Source organism: Pollicipes pollicipes, unplaced genomic scaffold, assembly GCF_011947565.3.
Source record: "Pollicipes pollicipes isolate AB1234 unplaced genomic scaffold, Ppol_2.1 Scaffold_7261;HRSCAF=8764_pilon_pilon_pilon, whole genome shotgun sequence".
NCBI classification, from domain to species: Eukaryota; Metazoa; Arthropoda; class Thecostraca; order Pollicipedomorpha; family Pollicipedidae; genus Pollicipes; species Pollicipes pollicipes.
Genome location: NW_023597054.1, coordinates 34,187,031 through 34,211,303, shown reverse-complemented (window position 1 = coordinate 34,211,303; position 24,273 = coordinate 34,187,031). Strand labels below are relative to the sequence as shown.

The 24,273-nt window shown below is 49.3% G+C and overlaps 1 protein-coding gene across 1 annotated transcript; it reads right to left on the bottom strand.

Annotated features, from left to right (window-relative positions):
• Window positions 1-909: 909 nt before the first annotated feature.
• LOC119111329 (proclotting enzyme) lies at window positions 910-23,799 on the bottom strand. Its single transcript, XM_037235144.1, has 5 exons — window positions 23,765-23,799; window positions 23,245-23,367; window positions 22,623-22,861; window positions 2,309-2,508; window positions 910-1,429 (listed from the first exon to the last, which is right to left on the bottom strand). The coding sequence occupies exons 1-5, from the start codon at window positions 23,797-23,799 to the stop codon at window positions 1,268-1,270; spliced, it is 759 nt and encodes a 252-aa protein (XP_037091039.1). The 3' UTR covers window positions 910-1,267.
• Window positions 23,800-24,273: the final 474 nt, after the last annotated feature.

The following is a 24,273-nucleotide window of genomic DNA, read 5'->3' as shown; positions in this document are numbered from 1 at the left end:
TCTCTATGTGTTTCAGGCTAAATATTGGTTCTTGCTGCATCTTTCAACATAATGCCAGCCTGGCTATAGTTTATTGCTGGTTTTCTTGGCTTGGTATCAGTTTGGATCTTGGTTCTTGTTGGACCTTTCGGCCAATTGTCAACCTGGCTCTTATTTTTGCCGGATGTTTCCCTTTAATACGAGACTGGATCCCGGCTCCTACTGGATCCCTCGGCCCAATACCAGACTGGCTGCTGCTTCTTCAGTATTAACACAAGCACCAGACACGTGTTTCTCTGGCGTGTAGTGCAGACAGTATCGACACTGGCACCTGGCACGTGTTTCGCTGTGGCGCAGCCAGTATCGACACTAGCACCTGGCACGTGTTTCGGTTGCGTGCAGTCAGTACTGACACAGGCACCTGGCACGTGTTTCGCAGCGGTGCAGTCAGTATCGATACAGGCACCAGGCACGTGATCCGCTGGGGTGCAGCATTGACACAGACACCTGGCACGCACACACAGGCCTACCTCACGCTAGGAGGCTTTGGTTGACGGAGAATGTCTGGAATCGCTAAGCCTCATAGCAATGTCTTCAACCGTTAACACATTTTATGCCAGGATGTGTATGTTTGCCGTCTGAGGGTGGGACGGACCGTGTCGTTTTTACGCGAGGATGTGTATGTTTGCCGTCTGAGGGTGGGACGGACCGTGTCGTTTTTACGCGAGGGTGTGTATGTTTGCCGTCTGAGGGTGGGACGGACCGTGTCGAGCGAGACGGAGCGTTCAATGTTTGCCGGAAAATTTCGTCCTTGATCCGAAATTTCACGACCTAATGGTGGTTCATGGTTCACGCAACAAACCCTGGCTCTGTTTCCGGACATCTGTCTATCAAAACCCCAGAATAATTCCCTTACGTAATGTAAAAACCTTTACAGTCGTGCTCTTTAATTAGTCACGGTGTTTAAACCCAGCTCATGCCATTCGCGTTGTACACTTTTGTTACACCGCGGTCTTGCAAACCATTAAAGAGAAGCTTGGCCAACAGCGACCACAACGTCACCTTTATTTATCATGTATCAGCTAAAGTGGCTATCGCGTAAAACAGTACGGAAATGTATGGCACACTTTTGAATCTCATATGAAAACACGTAACTAATTCCATAACTTTCCCATCGCCTGTGGTTTGAATGGCCTTTTGCGGTGGACATTCCATCATGGTCAATGGAGGCCATGCTGTGGTCTTGCAGCACTGTTGCTCACCATTTCAAGACTTGAGGTCAGATTTGCTATTCATTGTCGATGTACCAGTTGATCCAGTCGACGTAATTTTGTACCCGGGTGTAGACGCCCGGATATTGAGCGGCCGCGCACTTGAAGCCAAAGCTGACGACACCGACGAGGCGCCACCTGTGCTCTTGCCGCACCACCAGAGGGCCGCCCGAGTCACCCTGCCGGTAGAGTGAGAAACCTGGAGCAGGGAGGCATCCTACCGGCAGGTAGGGGAATCTGGAGCAGGGTCGTGTGATCACAGGTTATTGCCGCCGAGCTCACGAAGCCGCAGCGTCACACCAAGCCACAACCGCGAAGCCGTGACTGTATTCTAAGGGTGACTATGCAAAGCCAGGATGTTGGCGCTTCTGATGGGCAATACGGGCCAGGTGTTACCATTCACACTTGAGCGGTGTGCCTCTGCAGAGAACCGAACTGTAGGAAACCATGTACCACCTTTCCTGTTCTGAATCTCGTATTCCCGCACCAGTGACTTCTGAATTTCAGTTGCTCTGTATTGTCTACTTCTAGTCTGATGAATGCAAAGCAGTCGAGCAATAAACACGCGAAATGAGCAAGAGGCAGGCTGGAGATTATGTGCTGTAAATGGTTTAAATGATTGCGGTGCTCTTTATCGGCAGACCAAATGGTTTTCACGTGCGGTTAGATAAGGCTGATATTGATCAGAACATTAGTCTACAGAACCGACAACCAAATGACCGACTCGCCCACCGGCGGCTTCCGAGGACATCACCGTTATCATCGTCATCATCGTCAACCGGATCTAAACTATAAAATGATGTTCAAATGCACGTTTTTTCGATATATGTGGCGGATCAACGCGACTGGTGGCAATGAATTTAAGAAAATTTATCAACGTATATATCGATGACATGTGTCGGTGGCATCGACGCATTTTCCCTAACAATAGCCGCTAGATAAGATCGCATCGGACACGGTTGGTAATACGGCACCTGTTGAGCTGTCCCTTTTCCTGTTCTTTGAGTACGAGCCGTTGTGACCTGACGAGTATCGCCGGCCTTGCTGAAGGTACTGACCTGACACGAGTCACGCCCTCCGGCGGCCAGGCCGGCGCAGATCATGTTGCGGGTGATGATGGAGCCGTAGGAGGTACGCCTGCAGGCGTCGCTGGAGATGAGCGGCAGCCGGACCTCGCGCAGCAGCGGGCTGGCCTTGCCCTGGTACGAGGTCGTGCCCCAGCCGGTGACCGTGCCCCAGCGGCCCCAGAACGCCGTCTCTGCCGAACAGCACAGTGCATGCGCTCACAGAGGATGTTCCCGCTATTGAGGTTCGGCCCGGAGTGCTACTCAAAGCGGATACGAATAGATTTGTTCACAAATATTGCTATGATAAGCTATTGCTACCGAACGAATGCTAATTAATGACTGCAGGCTGAGACCTACGTAGCTACCACAGATACCGCCGAGCTACCGATCGCTAGAGGCAAGTTTCTGAACAAGAGCTTCTGCTTTTGACGCTGTTCTTGGATAGTTCTTCCTCTGATTGGCCCGTTTTCTCAATACGACCTTGCGCACCTACATGCCAAGCGATGGCTATGTGTACCCGGTTCGTTGAGGACGACGGTTGTCTTAAACACTTGAACTTTTTGCAGTGTTGCATCTAAATCCTCAAGCCAACGAACCTACCGCCATCACGACACACCGCAGCCTCCCACCTCGGCGCCCGGGCGAAGAGAGAGCCCCAACAGCTGACTAATATGGCAGCGAGCAGAAAGCATATGGTAATGCGAGGACAAAACCCTTAACATCCCCTTTCCCTTCTAAAACGATAATCGCTGCAGCGGATATCCCGAACGTCCTCCACACTCGCAATTGGACGCGCGATTGAACATCGCGATGATGTAACCTATACCGGCGTTTGCTTGACACCTGACGTCTCAATCATTTCTGCACAGGTAAAAACGACAAAAGGTCATGATTTGGGCCAGGGTAACCTTTCGCCGACGCTAGAGTGTCAGCTTCTTAATTTGCATTGTCGGCCCTTTCATTACCAGCATCCACTTATTCATCTTCGGCGGCGACGTCTTCGTCCCATCCAGTGTCATCTTGGCCGAATTCGCTCTGCTCTTGAGGGGGTTATCAACCAAAGTATCAGCGAATGCGCTTTCCCGCTCGAGAACATCCGGTGATCTCCGCCAAGGCCATAGGTGACGCCTATCGACCCTGTATCTTCTTACGCCGTGTTGTATCTCATAGTCGGGGCGGTGAGCTGCCAGAACGTCGTGCGGCTCTTGATACATTTCGTCCAGCTTCCTCTTTTTCCTGAGACGTTTATGAGAACTCGAGATCCAACCATGATATCATCTCCTGTTGAAGAAACTTGGCGACCCGACGTTCCTTTCCGCAGTGTGTCGAGGGCCCGAGATGTGCTCTTCTGTACATCTCGTCTGACATCAGTTGCGAGCATCGCGTGAGACTTGAAACGACGACCGGTTTCGTCTCCAGATCCCTGCAGCTCATAGACAGCCAAACTCTCTGGCTGGAATCCAAACGATCAGATCGTAGGGCGAATACCCCGCCGTCGAATGCATAGGGCTGTTGTACGCCGAGAATGCCTAAGACAGTGTCTCGTCCCACCCATCACAGTAGCAAGCACGCAGGATTACACAAACGGCGGTGTTGAACTGATCGGTCTATATATTGCCCACCAGGTAATACGGCGTCGTGCTCAGCTTTGTCGCGCCCAGCAACACACGGAGTTATTTCACCAGCTCGCTCTCGAAGTTGCCGTCTTGGTCCGTCAGGAGTTCGCTGCACTAAGGGAACCTAGTGAAGACTTCCACGATCTTTCTCGCCACTGTTGCAGCCATTGTTTCAGTGAGAGCGACTACTCTGCCCACTTTGTGAAAAAGTCTGTGACCACCAGCATGTATCATCTGTCTCGTTTTCTTGCGTCCAGGGGTCCCAGGATGTCGGTTCCCCACTGGAAATCGGGACTCCCGATCACTGGCACAGTGCCCAGTCCCTCGCGATGCTGCCGCGGTGCTGACGCTCGATCTTGTTCCGGACGAATGACAGGCAGTTTTGGCTCCATCCCTATTGACGTCGTACCAGTAGTGGTTCTTGGTCAGTCGAGCCAGCGTCCTGCTTACTCCAAGGTAACCGGGCGTTGGATGGTCATGACACATCCCCAGAACACTTCTTTCGCAGACTCTTTGGAATTAGATCCGAGCGTCAACACCGTGATGAAACGTTCTCAGCACAAATCCGTCGATCACATGATGTTTGGAATTTTCAGGCGCATAAAACTGCATCTCCGCACTTGAGGCTTGACTCAGCATGCTCTGCCACAACCCTTCTCTCAGGGCGCACAGTCCGCATCGTCCGCATCGGTTGCTGACTTCAGAGTGTCGGCTTTGAAAGTCAGTTGTCACAACGACCTTCCAGACAGCGCTATCGCATGCATGGTCTCCTGACCTCGTCCATGCATGATGTCGAAACCGTAGTGTCCCATACAATCCAGCTGTTCCACAGCGTTTCTTTAGGAGATTCCGGAGCGACTAGTGGTCAGTTACACCGAGGAAGGGTGTTCCTTTCAAGAGGAACATGAATGCCTTGATTCCAAAGACCACGGCGGCCAACTCCTTCCTAGTCACGCTCTTCTTTGACGTTTGCATCTTTGAAGTGCTCGCGGCTGGCTTTAAGTCATTTTCCAGGGCCACTCCACATCTGGTATCGGCGGCATCGGCTGTCACCACGAATGACTGGGCTGAATTGGCTTCAGCGAGGACTGGTGAACTTGACAAAGCTTTCTTGAGCCGTTGGAATGCTTGGTCTTGTCGTGTTCTCCACGTGAACGGCACGTCTTTCTTTTACAGATCGGTGAGCGGTGCCGGGAATTCGGCAAGTCGCGGCACGAGCAGCCGCTAGAAGCTTGTCGGCCCCAGAGCCTGACGGATCTCGAACGTCGCTGTCGGCGTAGACCACGTCGCGATATCTTCCACTTTGTCGATCAGCGCGGACACCTATCCATGGCTCACCTGATGTCACATACACTTGATCGCCTTCGTGACAGTCTCGCACTTCTCAAAATGCAGACGAGCTCCCGCATCTTGAAGGTGCTGGAACACCCCTCCAAACTGCCGCGGGTTGACTTCCAAATCATCCTCTGGAGTGCTCGCGCAGACGCCCTCAGCGTAGGCCGGCGCGCAGCTCAGGCCAGGCAAAATTTCGGCCAGCACCCGCTGAAACACTGCCCATGAGTTTGTCATGCCAATCGGCCGAACCATATAGTGGAGGAGATATCGACAGTTATAAATGCCGTCTTGTAACGTGTCTCAGGGTCCAGTTTGGTCTGCTAGTAAGCCAGCCAAAGATCTGGCCTCGTGAAAAATCTTCCAACACGGATCTTTACCATGATGTTACTTGGGGACGACACTGAGTATGGATATTTCTCCGTCTGGTTATTCAGCGTGATGTAGTTTGCACATAGTCGCAGGGTCCCATCAGGCGTCTTCACGACCACCATTGGATTCCCATAGCTCGGGTTGCATTTCTGAATTATGTCCTTTTCACAGGGATCTTTTCCTAGAGCCTCCTGATAGTGCAGCGGCACTTGATAGGGCTTCCTTGCGACCGGACGACCGCTCGCTTCAATCCGGTGTGTTACGCCTTTGATAAAGCCGTGTTTTTGTTTTGTTTTGTTTTGTTTTGTTGTTTTTTGTATGGCCAATATAACTTGAAGTAGCCGTGTTTTTTGTTTTGATATTTTCCATGCTAGAGAGCTCTTGGAACTCGACTTCGATGTCGCGCGTCTTATCTCCACCTGTCCTACTAGAGGTAGATGTGGGCTTCGCAGCTATATTCAGCGCCATCTGGCCATCCGGCCTCGTGAGATTGTTCTGACATCCAGTATCCAGGACGGCTTCAACTTCCTTTCCATTGATTTGGGTATTTGTTTTTAAGTCTTTGATGTCATTGACTCTCTTCACAGAGTTTGTCCCATTTTCTCCGGCATCCTTCCATCCCTTGCACTTCGTCTCCACGTGGTCTTGCCTACCACGTTTCTTTCATTAGCCCTGCAATCTCCTATAAAATGTTCCCGTTTGTCACAACCCTAACACGTCCGCAGTCCTGATGCCTGATCCGGACCACTTTCGCGACTTGGTCGTCTTCCCGCCACGTGGGAGACGCTTTCCCTCGCGGCTGGCGGCGGGGCCTTCCCAGACAGACGAGGCGTTGTCATTATCATTGACCAGTGCATCAAGAGTCTGACAATTTGCTCAAAATAACCTCTGCCACCAATGATGCGGCGCACCATTCATAACACATGTTTTGTGAGAGGCAATGTAGCGCACCTGCGCTGCACACATTGACCGTGCTGTGGTGTGTTCCGGATGCTCGTGCCCCTGCGTGGCCGGTGATGCTGTGCCGGCAACGCGCCGCGGGCGGTTTGCAGCCGGCCACGGCTGATGGCCAGGTTGCGCCCGGCAGTGCGTGCTGAGGCTCAACACGGAGAGGTCACTTGATTGGGACTTACAGTAGCGTAGGCAGTGGGAAGCACAGGGGGACATGCCCCTCTTAGATTTCGAGGAGCTCTTCGCTCTCCTCGGAATGTAAGATTTAGGGTACGAATGGCTGACCAGAGGTCGTATTCAGAGGCAGGGTCCGCAGAGCCGGGCGCTTCAATGCCATCCAGCGTGCCCTGAGCATCGACCAGGGGCCCCATGAGTCGATAAGGATCCATACGTCGGTCAGACACCACCAATGACGTTAAGTTGGCTTCGCGTCGGCGTAGGTCTGAGGGCCCAGTCCTCAAGCCGGGACAAAGCAGGAACCAGCGATTTACATTGGTCGGGGCTCTGTGTCTGCCAGGGCCCCACAGCACCAAAAGGTGGCCCTATGTTGGAAAGGGGCCCTGCCTGCCTATGGGAGAGTCGCCCAGAGGCAGTGTTCAAGGAGGCCCGAACAGCCTGGAGGGTCCACCGGGACCGACCATGAAGGGCCCAATTGGAGGACGTAATCGCACGAAAGGTTGGCCAGTTTTTATTCAGGGGCTCCATCCCGCTGCGAAAGGCCCTAAAAAAGCAATCAGAGGGGTCTATGCGCCGATCGAGGACCCCTGAGTCGATATGGGTCTATATGTCGGCCAGGCACCATCAGTACCTCACAGTCAGCTCTGTGTCGGTATCGGCCGGAAAGCCCACTTCCCAATCGCCTAAAAAGCCAGGGCCAGCGATGTACACTGTTTGGGGTCCCTGTATCTGTCAGGGGCCCGGAGTGCCTAACAGAGGGTCCTGTGTTCGCAAGGGGCCCCGAACCGACCAATGGCAGTCTTCGATGAGACCCAAAGAGGGGCCTAGGCGATCCAGCGGAACCGACGATCAAGGGCTCGGTTGGAAGCCATGAGGGCCTGAAGGACAGTCTAGGTCACATAAATAATTGCGACCCGCAGGGTTGTGACCTGAAATATCAGTTGGAGGGTATTTTGCATCGCTTGAAAACCCCCTGAGACAATGCGGATATCTCGATCGGTCAGAGACCAGAAACACCAAACAGTTGTCTCTCTGTCAGTCTGAGCTCTGAGGGCCGATAACCCAAACAGGAACAAGCCCGGGGCCACGACTTGCATTGGTCTTGGTCCCTGAAACAATCGTTGGATCCCCTGTGTCAGTCAGGGGCCCACAGTGCCCAACAGGGGTCATGTGTCGGCTAGGTGCCCGCGTCAGTCACGGGCTTTGTTTGGGGAGGTCCAAAGAGGGGCCGGAGAGCCCCTCGGAACCAAAGATCAAGGGCCCGATTGGAAGGCTGAAGTGCCAGAAGGGCTTGCTGGAAGTCACATTGAGGAACCGCGCCCGTGGGGTCGCGGTCTCATATGGCAGTTACAAGGTTTCTTGTACCGATTGGGGATCGCTGAGACAGAACGTCCCTCTATTTCGGCCATAAATCACCAACACCAAACAGTCAGCTCCGTTTCGGTCTGAGCTCTTGGAACCCCTTTCCATAGCAGGAACAGGGTCGGGCCTGAGATTTGCATTGGTTGGGGCTCTTGCAACAATGCGGGGATTCTGTATCAGTCACTGGCCCAGTGCTCAACAGAGTGTTTCTGTGCCAACAAGGGGTCTCAAGTCATTCAGGGAAACTTTTGCTCAGTATTGAACTTCCTGTGGCGATCAGGAATGTTGTTGTGTCGACTAGTGTTCATGCATCGATCCGGGACCATCCGCGCGCGGCAGAAGGCCTCCCGCACGTCAGGAAGGGACCAGTGTAATATTATGCATATCTCTAAGAGCCTCCGGATCGACAGGGGGTCGTGCCCCGTGTCGCCAGAGTGGCAGCCAGAAGACACCCGGCGGTGGGACGGAATGGCCATCCAGCACCTGACCGAGAACAATGGTATGCCCCCTGGTGTTCTACTCAAGAGGCCATCTTGCCAGAAAAGAAAAACGAGATCTCATTAGTGTTGAATATAATGGATCGAAGTGAGCTCAAAGCCGAACAAGGCCATTAAAAAGGTTTGAGCCTGGACGCCCAAAGCCTCGGGAGCAAGGAGAACGATGGTCTGGGCTGCCGTTTCCACAAAACCGAGCGGTGTTGGCTACTGCACTAGCACCACGCGTCCCGCGCCAGAACGACCGCCGTGACGTAGCGGTTTTGAACGTGTTTCACAATTAATTCGCACCGTTCAAAGATGAGACTGGGCTGAATTTTTTCCATTTTGAGGCTGCCCTCTGGTCAGATGAACAGTTACAGCAACACAGGAAATAGAGATTGCACATCTACCCGCTCGGTTACACCCCCCAGGTTCCATCCAGTGCGAATTCGAGGTGATGTTAATCCGTTCTTAACATCACTCTTGAAATCACAGCGGTGAAATATATGCACGAAGTATCTTTTAAATGCGTGATTTGGTGTCCTAAGGCGTTAAAACGTACTTTGTGTTAATACGTCATCATCTTCACCCACCCGTTGGTCACGACTTGATGTAAGCCAGGGAGCCGTTACCGTATGGCCTATGGAGACTGCAACGCCAAGCGAAAAGGATATTGTTGGTAAGATTTGCGAGGGCGCATGTTCAAAACTACCTTCATAATTTGTATCACTAGTCGATTCTGGGTGGATGTTGAACATTCCCAGGTAAACCTAGCTTGCCCAAGTTAATGCAGATTCTTGACCTATTTCGATCCGCAATCTACATTCGCGCGGGCGTTATAACTCTGTAGAACCCAGATGCAAATTGTGACGAAGCCTCTGAGATCTGCCCTTTGAGAAAATCCCACTGAACTATTGTAAAATGGGGAGCGCCGGTGATCTCATGCAGTCGTTTAACGCATTATTTCTCAATTTATTGACTACGTAATTCAGTTAGAATGCATTCCGCGGTACCTTCTGGCTTCTATTTCAGTTATATGATTACAAACGGAATAATATCAATGAAAACCATAAGCTCATTAATAATGGGCCGATCCGGCGATTTTTTAGTGAGCCTTTTCAGTGCTCATGAACACTACATATGAACGCCTCAGCAATTACATTTTTCTTGGCCTTGACCGCCGCGAGGTTTATGGAATTGCATGACTTGAATGGCGTTTTTATGACGTCATGAACGCCAAGGCAGTCTTGAAATACTCTCCCCATTTTCGCCAGCGTGCGGCTCAGAAACTAGAGGGGCTTAGTTCTTAAGAAGGCCAGGGTTGTGAAAAGCACCGAAATATCTTCAATATGGTTAGTTCAGTTCAAAAACCACATCTAAAGGTGGAACACTCCCTTTAATGCACGCTGGCTACCTCAGTGCAACGAACCCTCCCCAACTTCTGTTCTCTCATCGCACTTCCCCCCCACTCGCCACCCTCCTACCCTACCTTTCCACACAACGGCCAGTCACTCTATCTTCTCATGAGCGGAGAAGGCCCAGATTCTTCAACAGCTTGGTCAAGCGGATCCACTTACCACGCAATATGTTTATGTTGTTTGTGACGGTAGCTATATATTTTTGAACTCTGACGCAATGTAATGAATACTTTACGAAGCCCTGCATCTCGGAGCGAAAAACCGAGCTCCTTTACCCAACGTAAAGCTGATAAGCACTGCTCCCAAGTACAGGGAGTGATTGCCCTAGTAGTGTCTCAGGATCACGGAATGCTTTGTAAGTTGGATTCGCAAGGACTCTGTAGGGTGACCCAAAACTTTCTAATGCCAGGGCAGTCTCAAGATATGTGCGAAATGGTCTCGGCCCGTTCTGGACACTTCTCACTTCCGGCTGAATCGTTTATCCCGCACAGAGCAAGGCCGTTTTTTATTACTAAAAGGGAGATGCATCTCGGAGCAAAACAGGGAGATGCATTTACCCCGTACAGAGCAAGGCTGCTATTTAATAGTCATGATTATATTATTGGTTTGCTTTCCTGAAGTTTGCTGACAATTTGCGGTTAAAGCATGGAACTGAGCCATCTCAGCTTGAAATCCGTTGTCTCTTCATAAACAAATGAAAACGTACAGCTATAATCAGACGTGTTTGGGAGATTTAGCTCATCTTCCCATTTTCTTCGCATATGTTCGGGTAGGCAATTTTTCAGCTTGTTTTGCACGATACCGTATGACCACTTCGTGCTTTTGGATGTCTTCATAATCTGCTTAAAGCAATCTGACAGATTTGATGTTTATGGACTGTAGGGTAGGAGCGTTGCTTTTCTTTCTCCTGACAGCTTTGATAACATGGCATGCCATAGAATATAATTAGTTCCGAAGTTATATTGGCGACCTGGCTCAGCCCCTTATTTTAGCCTTCGTCTTCCAATGTCGCAACAAGTCTGACAACCGTTACAACACCGTGTCCGGGAAGTGTTTTTTTTTTTAACTTCGTGTTACCTTCTGAGTGTATATCTCTGTACAACCGAAGCGGTTTGGACAGTGCCTCGCTTCCCGACGGTTTCTCTATGTGGCTTATTTTGTGCCAGACGGTACTTTGTATTTTATACATGTACGGTATTTTGCAACTAGAGCCTAAACTAATGTTTGTGTTACTCTGGCATCTAAAACGTTACCACCGCGATAAAAGGTCGCGACGTCGTTATCAACCATTATACATGTTCGCACTATTGCCTTCCTATTGCTTCTACATCCCGTGCCGAGTACTCCTCCTACCAGGCTGTCCGTCTGAACGCTCTCGTCTGAGATCTGAAGCCCCTCCGTGCTGCCAGGCATTTTTAACTGTGGGTCGTTTCATCTTAATCTGTCTTCCCCCAAGGAAAATGAAACATCACGATTATATTGCTTTTATTTGCTGCGATGTTGTTTTTTCCAAAACTGAAATGTCGGCTATGGGCAGCAACAGTGTATCACATTTTAAGACGTACGTCTTTCCGTGCGACGTGAGCCCGCAAGAGAACTAAAAGCTATTCCCCCTAGTGGTCTTTTTTGACTTCACAGTTTATTTCGGCCAGTTTTTTACTGCGCAGGTCGATTTTCATACTCAGGTACTGCGCTGAGCAGAATTCCCACCCTGGACCCAGATCTGGGCATACGCCGACCGATTACGGCCGCTGTTTCTGACTCACATGGCACGCGTTTTTTGTGCGTTCTATTTCAGGCCAAGCACATTGAAAATTTGAGTAAGCGGGCTCATGGGTTCTTTCAGCGGTTCTGTTTGGCCATTCATCACTATCAATACGCCGTCCGCGTACGCAGATATTTCAACTTATGTCTCCCAGTTACCGCAAATTTGTTGCAGCGTGGGTTCTACGCACATGAGTAACAGGCTACAACTTAAAGGGCATCTCTGTCTCAGGCCTCTCAGAATTCGATAGGGTTTGACATCTTACCGTCAATTTGCATCTGCGCAGAGCTAGAGCCGTGGCTTTCCTGGTTAATGATATTACTCGATTTACGCAGGAAAACAAAACGATGGAACTGCGTAATGACGGCATTAAAGTATCTTCGATCCATGGAGTCATATGCTTTTTGCTGGTCACAACATACAAGAAGTTCCGGCATTTCACGTTCCTGAGTGGTTTTCAGCAAGTCTAGGACCGTTCGGATATTTTGCGTAATGCATCTCCCTTTTATTTACACCGTCTGGTCTTCGTTGATAAGTCCACGAATCATTTTCCCAATGCGCCTAGTAAGTGTGTTAGTCAAAATGTTAAATACCATATTCAGGAGACTGACAGGCCGCAATGATTCCACCAATGCCTGATTTTTGTCCTCTGGGATGATAGTTGTTGCGCTTTTCTGCTGTTTCCTCTAATAACACAGCAGACGGCGCCCAATTCCTGTCAGAAACCTTTAAAAAATATTGTGTAACCATCCCGACCAGGATTAGCCGAGCCGTCCATGGACGCCAGAGCTGCACAAATCCTGTTCTATAGGAGACGCTTCCAGTTCCTCTGCTTCGCCATTTGCCGCACCATGGATGCATGAAATGAATGCGTTTGAAGCGTTGCGCGCCGACCACTTGCATATTGTTTCAAAATAACACCGGGATTTTTGTAACATCTCCAATGTGGAATCTGTAGCGTCCTCGGCTTTAATGTGGTTTAATATGATTAACCCAAGCACCGTTTGTGCGGGCCGGTGGAAGCGTTTATTTAGCCCGCGAAAGTAAGCGGTGCCTCGCTCCACGACGTGCCGCCGCTGTGCCTGACAACGTAACACGCTGTGGCCTGTTAGGTCTCTTAGAATGCCGTCTCGTTCTTGATTAGCACTGACAAGCCGTACAGCTGCGTTATACTTGCCTGGCACTTAGGCTAGACTCAGCATAAGTACCTAGTATAAATTAGACTTTTGGATCGTGTTTATCGCGCTCTATAAATCATTTAACGTACTTTCCCTCTCCTTTTTGCATGGTGTCCCATTTGACGAAGTAGCGACTTGAGAAAAGTACGAAGCTGTGTCAACAGATTTCTCTGAAATTATATCCTACGCTAGATGGCAGCTGCTGAATCTTGACTTACATTTCCGAAGTTGTTAAGAGCATTTGGAAGGAGCATTATGCATATAAATAGGACAGTACCATCGGCCTTAGTCCTCGTAAAATAACCCAGAAAATGGAGAAATAGTTGCGTTAATATTACGGCTTCATGCGTTTATGGAAACGAATATCAGCAGTAAATCTTTAGAAATAAACAAACGCTAGTTATGTCAGAAATACATACACAATACTTTTGCGTTACTATTGATTTTTTTGACCAGTAGACATTTAATTAAAACCATATATCAGTAATATCATTGCTACATATATGACAAGTTACTGTTGCTATTCGTTTCAATAAAAGCATGTAGCCGAAATACCACTGCATACATATCTTCATTTTCCTATTTATTGAACAAGAAATAAGGCTCTTTGTACTGTCTTGTTGGGTTCTACCAGCCAAACTTGATCGCTTGTTTACCCGAGCCCGGTCGCGGGTCTGAGACATTGGCGCCCGGCTGGGGGGGGGGGGGGGAGGCAGTCGAGCTTTCCCTTGGAATCTCCACCTTTCCAAACCACATGAGAAAAACAAAAAACAAAATATTAGAGGTCTCGTCAAACCATTAAGAATGTCCACCAAATGTATGACCTTAGGTCAAATATGGCGTCATCAGAGGTAACGACAGATAAAAAACGATATTCCGATAAATGAGGTTAAAGCCTGTGTTAACACGCTAAGATGAATATTGAGGGCACGGGCATATGCGTTAAGGCAGTGGGGAGACAATTCCGACCATTTCTCTTGATCCACATGGGTCAGGCCACATCAGTTGACCGCTCACAATTGGTCTACCAGTAGCCTACAAGAACGGTAGTTTTCTTGATAATGTGCCTCTGACCAGGCTTATTTCATTAGATGCAGTTGTGGAAGCGCTCCAGCGTTCAGTCTCATCGTCTTTGCCTCAGGTGGAGACCGAGACTGGCTCTATGCACGCGCTTCCCTTTAACGCTGGTCGTCTTACCTCCAAGAGACTGCACCGCTTCTGCAACACACATTTAGCGATTTTTTCTGAGCGTCTCCGTGTCACTTAAGATCAGGTTCTCCTCGTCTGCATCTGTGTACACAGAGTCCTCCGACAACTCCATGTCGTGCCCGAGGGGGCACAGCGAACGATTCATTTCAGTTCAAATTCGACAAATCGGCACAGGAAAGTGTAACGATGCCCTCAAAAGTCACTGCCGGTCAGCCAATGCCCGGCCAGCGCGCCCCGCCACCCGGCCGCTCCCTGTCACATGTCCCTGCCCGGAGCGCCCTCTCTCGACAACGCCCGGGCCAATGTCGCCAACCCGACTGAAAGCCATGTGAGAATTATCCACATAACGCTTTCTCTAATTGCCCGTGCGGCCCCCATCATTCATGACATCGATGAAAACAGCTCCAAAATTCCCTCAGCTTTGTGTAGATGGAATAGGCATGCAGACTACATCACCTTGCAGACGTCTGTTTCGGACTTGTGATCAGCCTCAACTACAAGCGTTATGGCCTTCCTCAAGACGTGATCCCCAGTACGGTGCACGGCGTGGCGTTCAAACTACAGCATTGGCGTGGCGTACACTACGGCATTTCTTTAGTCAGCAACTGCTCTGATAGATACCATAAACAGCTAGGGGAAGGGGGGGATTTTGGATGTATGAGCCACGTTTAGAATACAAAAACGTGACCAAAAAACTCCAAGATAGGCAAGGGATGCTTTGTTTGCCGTGTCTCTGCTTATAGGCTGCCTATTTATCTGTCGGGTGAGCGGCTCACTCTTCCTGACCTGTCGGGGGCAGGGCTTGGTCTTTCAACAGTTGTTTGACGGTAGTCTTAAAAGAAACTATTCGATCTAGCGTGCAAACGTGATGGGTGCTTTACGTTTTTGATGGCATTGACTTTCATCCTTTTTATCTGCTGGTTCATGCGTGGTTTTGTAGCTTGTATCAGTGTCACTCTCTCCAGTGTGCACACCTGTCAGACGGCCTGGATGTCAGTAACTCTGTGTGCTGGCCTTCCGTTATATTTTATGACGCTGATTGTATTTTATGACGATTAAGATGGCCACATTCGGTGTTGATGGCCTATAGTGGCACATAAGTAAAGCATTGAGCATTGACGTGTCTGGCTGTCCTTAACTTGTACAGATAGAGTAAGTACTGGCGACAACAATGTATCTTAATAAGGACTTTTATGTCGCAGTGCGTCAAGCGCAGCGAAAGCAGAAAGAAATCCCGTGGGCGCGGTAAACCCACCAGGGTACCGTACGTGAATAGCCAGCACACACACACACACACACACACACACACACACACACACACCACACACACACACACACACACACACACACACACACACACACACACACACACACACACAACACACACACACACACCACACACACACACACACACACACACACACACACACACACACACACACACACACACACACACACACACACACACCACACACACACACACACACACACACACACACACACCACACACACACACACACACACACACACCACACACACACACACACACACACACACACACACACACACACACACACACACACACACACACACAACACACACACACACATATATATATATATATATATATATATATATATATAAAAGGTGTATTACAGCTCAAACTACACTTACAATTAGAACATACAGCGAGCATAACAGGATTGACCCAGCCCTGTTGGTCTGTCGCTTCGCATACGTGAATACCATTGTGTTTCACCTATGCCCGCACATGCATTGATATTTTGGTGATGGATTCCAATGCACCGCTGCATTGTCATCAGATCGAGCTCTAATAAGTGTTTTGTTTTGAAGGAATGGTGCAGGTGGCACAGCGTTACTTGTGAAACGTTTTCGAATGAACTTTTATACTCCGCAGGCCTTTTCACACCAATGGAAATCAAGCTTCATGTTTAAATCCAGTACGGGACCAGTATATCAGTCTACCGACGGAGTGATTAGTGAAGAAAAAATTGCTTGCTTGCCCCATGCTTGCAGGACTACCGGATAAGACATAACGGCAATAGGGGAGCGAAAAAAGTAATCTACTGTTGACCTGTATGTATTTTAGTTCATCCCCCAACTAATTCAACTATATGCATTTGGAAGACATTGCGCATCGCGCAAATGGGCCAGCCCTTAGAAGGGGCCAAAAATGGCATGCTGACAAAACCAATGTTCCGCGGCATCAGTTTTGATATAATGTCCTAGTCTTTATTTTAAGCTACTTGGGGATGCCTCAGTGGAGACACAATGGTACCATCAAAGCAGTTCTTGTCTTATCGATGACACCGCGCTTTCGCTCAGACACCCTGTTTTACGTTTGACGGTACCTTGTAGTGAGCGGCAACATCAGACAAGTCTCCACAGGCCGTCGCTCCGTAACCGTTTCGACTAAATTACACAAATCAGCCCCTGAAAGCGACGTAGCTTCTTTAAAAGTGCCACTCGGGTTCGTTGCTTGGACACGCCTCAACAGCTTGTCCCCATCAAAGGACTCCTTAACATGAACGAATTTCGAAAATTAAGTTCCGTTCCATTCGCAGATTTATGGGTGGCCAGCCCCGTGGTGTGAGCTGAGGAGTTAGGCAGCGGCCACCTGGCGCTACTATTAGGCGAAGCAAATCGGGCCGATCGACTAGCGTCGGCCGTCGCCGCCATCCCCCCCCCCCCCCCCCGCCCCCACAGTTTCAGACGCGCGTCGGCTGCGTTTCTCCTTATCTAAGGCGACCCGGGCCCAATCGATACAGCCTGCAGCGAGCTGGCACGACGACCGCCCGCTCTGGGGCACCACAGAGCTCGCGAACGAAGGCCACAGCACAACACCCTCACAGGCGGCGACCGCAGAGCAGCGTTGTCGCAGGCAGAGGCTACAGCACAACGCTGTTACAAAGACCACGCACAGCACCCTCGCAGACAGCGGACCGCAGTACAGCACTGCCACAGGGAGAGGCTACAGCTCAACACCGTTACAGACAGAGGTCACAGCACAGCACCCTCGCAGACAGCGACCGCAGTACAGCACTGCCACAGGGAGAGGCTACAGCACAACGCTGTCACAGACAGAGGCCATAGCACAGATATCGTGCAGACGGCGGCCAGTGAACAGCTCTCCCCTGGCAGCCGAGACCGCAGCGCCGCGCTGGCTCGCCAACTGTCGTTATAGGAACAGGGCAGAGAACACCGACTTCCACCGACTGTTTGGCGACCAGCCCCAAGGCTACCAGTGTCAGCAGTCGTCAGCTCTTGTGAGTAACGGTGTCGGGAGCGTATAGCTCTCTGCGACGACTGTGCGCTTCCAGTGAGACGGTTAAGTGGCTCGTATTCTCGGCTTTATGATGGTTTAGACAGCTGACGCTATATGCGGGATTATTTTCCGACACTTCTGACGGCTAAGTTAAATGCGTCGTAAGCTCTCATGGCGGTTTGCAGCGAAAGCATGGAAAGAAAACCACTTTCGGACCGGTCAACTTGCTGTTCTCAATCAAGCGTTACACTGACAGAGCTACGATTTCGTCTGTTGCTCACTGATGTTGAGAGACATTTAATAATCCGATTTTCATGCGCTGAATTTCGCTTCAGTTCAACGCAGCATTCATTCACTCCTTGAAATCTCGAAGCCTACCAGATCGATGCTCTATATGGAGCTCAAACCTGCTTCCGGGGTGGAAACTATGTGTGGGCATTACAACTCTGGTACTTTTTATCAATGACGCGTTCAGGAAAAGTAAAAGTGGGACGAAGCATATTTTGTAACGCTGCGTGTCTAGTGCATTTAAACGCATCTCTGCATGAGAACATGGATACAAGGATGAAATCTTAAGAGCTGCATGATTTCCTGAGCCGACTTCGTGTCAGCAGCGGAAGCAGAAATAAGTAGTTCGGCGGCACATTCCAATTTGGACTCTGTGAGCAAGGTCTGTGACCGAAAATTCATCAAAAATGCAACTTACTTAACGGATATCACGTATATAATTATTGGAGGAAGGGCATCTTAATCCCCTTTTAATGTTTGTCATGCCATACATTGCACAACTTCTGTACCATCTTAGAATTAGTTATATTTTTTATGAGATAACTAACCGACTTCGGAACAAGGCGGGGGTGCAATAGATTAGCCCTTATTGTTATGGTGCAAACAGCATTACCACCACTAATTGCTAAATGAACATTGTTTCTTGAGCCAGAAAAATCGGTGAGTCACGGTGAGACAGCAAAAAATCGGTGCGTCACTTTGGCCAGTGGCGAATAAAGACATCTGATAGAAGATCATCCCGATTACCACTGACAGTCTCCTCTCAAAATGTTTCGGGCTAGTATGAACTTTATGATGTAACGCTGGAATTACCATCAGGGGCACCCGGTTCGTATCCCAGCATTCCACCGAGAACATTTGACTTAAGATGCATACCTGGCTGAAAGCCAAGCGTCATCCAGTACTTTTATGAACTCAATACAACTGACAACGGTAGGAGAATTAACTGGCCCTATGTCGTGAATCCACTGACACGAAAGAAGTAGGCGATAGTTCAAACAACCAGCACATCCGGAAGATATTGGCCATCTCTATATGCACGTTTGGTGGCAGGCTGGCAACACACCGGGAGCCTGTAAAATGAATGGTGAGTGAAAAACTTACCTCGCATAGTTTTCTGAGGGGGAATTGGCACAACGTTTTATATATGTATATGCTGGTTGGTACCTAAGAAAAAGGCTATGGAAAAAAGCCACTGCAAGTAAAAATCATCGTTGAATGGGTCAGTCCTAGTTATGCATAATTGAGTGCAGCATACGATGGCCACTGAATGCAAACAGGCATACATAATTACGTGCAAATTGCATCATGGCCGAAAAGAAACGATGATGGTAAAACTATATTCATGGACAAAACAGAGGTAAGTGTCCATAAGATAGGTTAACCACTTATGCCATAACTGACTCATCCAACGTTTAAGAACTTAGTAAACAAAAGGAAGTGGATGGCAACAAAACGAGTTGAAATATAGTTAGCTCATATGAACAAACGTAGCCCACTCTCGCTTTACTCATTTTATTCAAGAGCTTTCCATTTTCCAAAGACCTTAACTATAGACTGAGATGACAGCGATGAATGTGACAAGATTACGCCGGTGTTATTCGTAGAAAATGGGCATGGGACCACATCCCGTGCGTTCTATTTTTATGGGCAGCGTGCATGATCTTGTTTCGGAACAGTTCGCAATCTGCAGAGGCATTTAAAAAAGTTGTCGCAAGATATTTTGAAGATGCTGCAGTGACACCACCCAGCGACGTCATTAAACTTAAAAGAAGTGTTCTGCATTTGTGTGTGGTTTTCAACTGAAGTAGTATGCATGAACGATAAATGATATGCATCTATAATGTAAGTTCAATGTTATGTATAATGCATGTATAACTATATGTATAATGTACATAGAATTATATATGTAATGTATGAATGACAATAAATGAACTAAAAATAAAAAGTATTAAAGATCACTCGGTCCTGTTTAAATTCCTGCCCTTTTTGAGACCTAACGCCCCCTATAGTTTTCTGCGCTGCATGACCGCAAAAATGTGCGGACGTTTTTTAAGAACTATTTCAAACTCACCATGCATGCACGGCGTTATAATCACGTCATTCAAATCCTGCCATCAAATTATCCATGCGGTGACTAACCTCAATTAAAATATGATTATTCAGTGGTTGATATTTGGCGTTTGTGAACACGTTTTCTAGATATAACGGCCGCCAATTGGCTTTTCAATCAATGCTGTGCAAGGAACGATGAAGTAATCTGACAACGGCGTATTGAGAAGCATATTTACTAAACAGAGAATTGGGTCGTGTTTGAAGCAGTCTTTTCCACTTATAGGGAATGCTTTACATTTAAAGACATTCAAGCAGGCATCAAATATGATGAAACAAGCTCACAAAATTTATTGGTGTGCATTTTAAGTGGAAAAGACTGCTCTAGAACAGCAAAAATGTATGTTAGTAAAATATGTTCCTATATACGTCATCTTGCCTTGCCCAACATTGATTGGAGGCGGTTGACGACCGTTATATCTAAAATCGTGCTCACGAACGCCAGATATGAGCACCTCGACATTTTCTTTTGCCTTGTTTGCCGCATGACTCATGGGATGGCAGGATTTCAACGACTATGACGTCATGAATGCCAACGTGACTTTGAAATGCTCCCCCGCTAAATCTTTCTCCATTTCGTGGGCGTGTAACTCAGAACTAGAGGGGCTTAGGTCTTAAGAAGGGCAGGATTGTGAACAGTGCCGAAAGGACTTCAAGATAGATGGCTATTTCAGTAAAAAAAACCCATATAAATATGGAACACCCCCTTTGCAAGTATATCAGTAGTTAAGAGTAAACTTATTTGACCACATATGGTGCTTACTTCAATCTTTTAAAATGTGGACCATTCCCTTTAATTGTTTGAGGTATCAGCAGAGTGTGTTCTAAAAAGCATGCCCAGTCGTGGGTTACTCTTCAGTGGTCGCTGCACTGAACATCACAGCGCTCTCTTTTCTTGTTGTTTATGAGTCGACTTTTAAGTATTCAACGTCAATAAATGCACGGGATTGGGTAACAGTAACAAACTTTCATTGCATTCGAGTCCAATAGTGACTTTACGTGACTTGGCGACTGACGGTAGTAACTTAACCCCCGCGCTTCGGCCAGGAGAGGTGAATTCCCCTACCGTTGTTTTGTGAGCACGGGTCAAAAACGAACGCTCACGGCAACACGAATTTTAGTACCTGCTCATCTATCAAGTTGGCATCCTTACCCTTTTCTGCCAAAAGCATTGGCTAAGATCAAGTCAAAGAGCCTCTAACCTCTAAACAAACCTCTAAACCTCAGCATCTAAAAATTGACCACCTATAACATGTTTGCTGGTTATTTGGGGTAGGCATCATCATAGTCGTCATAGTAATGGAACACGATAATGCTTACAAGTTGAATTTTTCAGATTTTTCAGAAAAGGGAGGGCAGTGACCAGAGGCGAGTTATCAGATATGATATGTATGTGCTATCAGATACGTGCTATCTTTCGTGAATATTGCAACTTTGCACGCATTTTGTGCAGATTCGGTGTTTGTATGTGAGCAAAAAGGCACTAACCTAGGCACACCCACCATTGTATGATCACAGATCACATGACCTTGGCCCAGGTCATGATCTACCTGTATAGGTACCTTTAGCAAGATACATGCTAAGCTCAAAATAGGCAGTTTTAAAGGTAGTTTTAGACGTAGAATGTAAATACTTTAGTGAAAAACATGCGATACCATTGTGATGCATAATGCGGTCACCATAAGTCACGTGAGGACATTCAGGACCATATCAGGTCATCCAAGGTCAACGATCTATGTTGCCAATAGCGGCCCAGAGAGGCTAGATGAACGTGTGCAACGCATGTAACCGTCTCCTCATTGTGTTTGTACAGCTGATGATGCATATATCATATACCAGCGTACCTGTTTTCAGACTGTTACAATACATTGCCAACCGTCCAAGGGACTTTGTATGATGTAGACATCAGCCATGGCGAACTTGAGTGCCTGTAGATGTACAATACACTTTTGTGTTATGTCCATTTTTATTATTTGTTAATATGGTAGATGTACAATACTCAATTTCCGACCACAGCAAATCATTGTACTGGTCACACAGACTGGGTTATCACCTCAATTTCCGAATTTGGATGGCTCACAACTTTGATCTAAGCTGACCTTAGATGCCCTCCAGGTCAGCTGGTGTGTTTAGTCTGGAATGTCTTTTCTCTCACAGCCTCACTCGATACAATTGACTCAGTCAGAAGCACATTGTGAAAAGCATCGTTCTTGTAGGCTACTGGTAGACCGACTTTGAACGTGGCCTGACTTACCGGGTCCATCTGTGGTCATGGAAATGATCAGAACAATCTCCCACAGTCTTAAAACTTATTTTCGTGTTCTCGATATTCGTCTTGATATGTTAACACAGGTTTTAACAGCATCTATTGAAACAATTGTGTTTGGCCTTCCGTGACCTCTCGTGACCTCGTATTTCACCTAAGATCTACGGTGTCTGGAAGTTGGGGATCCCAGTGGGAAAGTCAGTTTCCTCCGGTTGTATCAGACCCCTGGCCAGGCGCGGGTTAAGTAACAGGTTTAATATTGCTATTGTAAGCATGTGTGCACTTAAATTCGAAAACGTTTTGCGTACCAAGGTGCTTCTGATTTACGTGAGCTACGTACTGCTTGAACATTTATGACACTCAAGCAGTATTCAGGATTGTCCCAAACAGCCATATTCTCTTGAACTCGCTCTCACACCCTGGCCCTGGCCCATCTCCCAGTTCAAACCCTGGCTGCATAGCTGCCACCTCCCGCCCGCGGGCCTCCAGTCACTGACCTTTGTCAGGCAGGCAAGCCGGGCTGACCCGCGGCCCGAACGGCACATCGGCCTGCAGCTTGAGCAGCGCAATGTCGTTATCGATGGTTGCGAAGTTGAAGCGCGGGTGGCGGTAGATGGCCGTGACGTTGGCCACCCAGAAGCCGTCGCCGGTCGCGTCCGACACGTTGTGGGCGCCGAGCAGAAGGCGGATCTCGTCGGGACGCATTTCACGCGGCCGCCGCATGCCCTGCAAGAACCTGCCGACAGGGGACGCCGTTCCCTGTCGCTGGCTGACGTCTGCCGCGGCGCCGGCCGGCTGGACGGCGGTGCCTGTGCCACACGTGCGAGCTGATGAAGGATCTCCGTGGGGCCCACGGTATTGCCTCAACAGAGTGGGTCTAGCCTACTGCCTGGCACGAGACTGGCCTAGCCAAACCCCTCGCCACGTTACGCCACACACGACAGCATATCATTTGTGCGGAGCAATTGTCTTAACGCCTGCACTGAGATTATCACGACAACGGACGAAGCACTGCGCACCTTACACATCGGTTGCTTAGAACAGTCATAAGCGTTTTCATCGTCCTGCCCGACGAGAGGCGCGCGGCAGACGCCAGCGGCGGCGTTGCGTCTCACTGACATGTTGGTGCAGTGCGCGGCTGTGACCACCAGCCGGCTGCTGATGAGCGTGCCGCCACAGTAGAGCGTGTGCCGTCGGCCGCTGCGCGTCACCAGGCCGGCCTGCCAGGGCCAGGCGCCGCGTGCCGCCTCCCGGCCGCCGACCACGCGCCGCGACACGCCGGCCGGCAGACCGCACACTGCGACAGCGCCGTCCCCGGTCAGCGCCGCGTCTCGGCACCCGGACACGGTGCGCCCCGCTGCCAGCCACCGCTGCTGACTGACCGCGCGTGGTGGGGTGCAGGCGCCGACAATGTGTTACCTCCTCGATCAGCCGGGCGGTGCACTGCCTGAGCCTTGCTGGAGGACAATGCAGCAGCGAGGAGTCATCGCCGCCTGAACCTCACTAGAGGGCCGTGCAGCAGCGGGGAAGCCATCGCTGCTTAAACCTCACTAGAGGGCAGTGCAGCAGCGGGGAAGCCATCGCTGGTCAAACCTTACTAGAGGCAGTGCAGCAGCGGGGAAGCCATCGCTGGTCAAACCTCACTAGATGGCAGTGCAGCAGCGGGGAAGCCATCGCTGGTCAAACCTTACTAGAAGGCAGTGCAGCAGCGGGGAAGCCATCGCTGGTCAAACCTTACTAGAAGGCAGTGCAGCAGCGGGGAAGCCATCGCTGGTTAAACCTTACTAGAAGGCAGTGCAGCAGCGGGGAAGCCATCGCTGGTTAAACCTCACCAGAGGGCAGCGCAGCAGCGGGGAAGCCATCGCTGGTTAAACCTCACCAGAGGGCAGCGCAGCAGCGGGGAAGCCATCGCTGGTTAAACCTCACCAGAGGGCAGCGCAGCAGCGGGGAAACCATCGCTGGTCAACCTTACTAGAAGGCAGTGCAGCAGCGGGGAAACCATCGCTATTCAAACCTCACTAGAGGGCAGTACAGCAGCGGGGAAACCAACGCTGCTTAAACCTTACTAGAGGGCAGTGCAGCAGCGGGGGAAACCATCGCTGCTTAAACCTCACTAGAGGCCGTGCAGCAGCGGGGAGCCATCTCCGT

Bases quoted from the DNA above. Each gene is read 5' to 3' on its own strand.
- LOC119111329 (XM_037235144.1), bottom strand. From the start codon at position 23,799: ATGGCTTCCCCGCTGCTGCACTGCCATCTAGTGAG. The intron at 23,368-23,764 runs GTTTGACCAGCG...CCGGGAGGCGGC, and splicing joins CTGCACTGCCATCTAGTGAG to ACGCGGCGCCTGGCCCTGGC. The intron at 22,862-23,244 runs GTCAGTGAGACG...CCCTGTCGGCAG, and splicing joins GCCGCGCACTGCACCAACAT to GTTCTTGCAGGGCATGCGGC.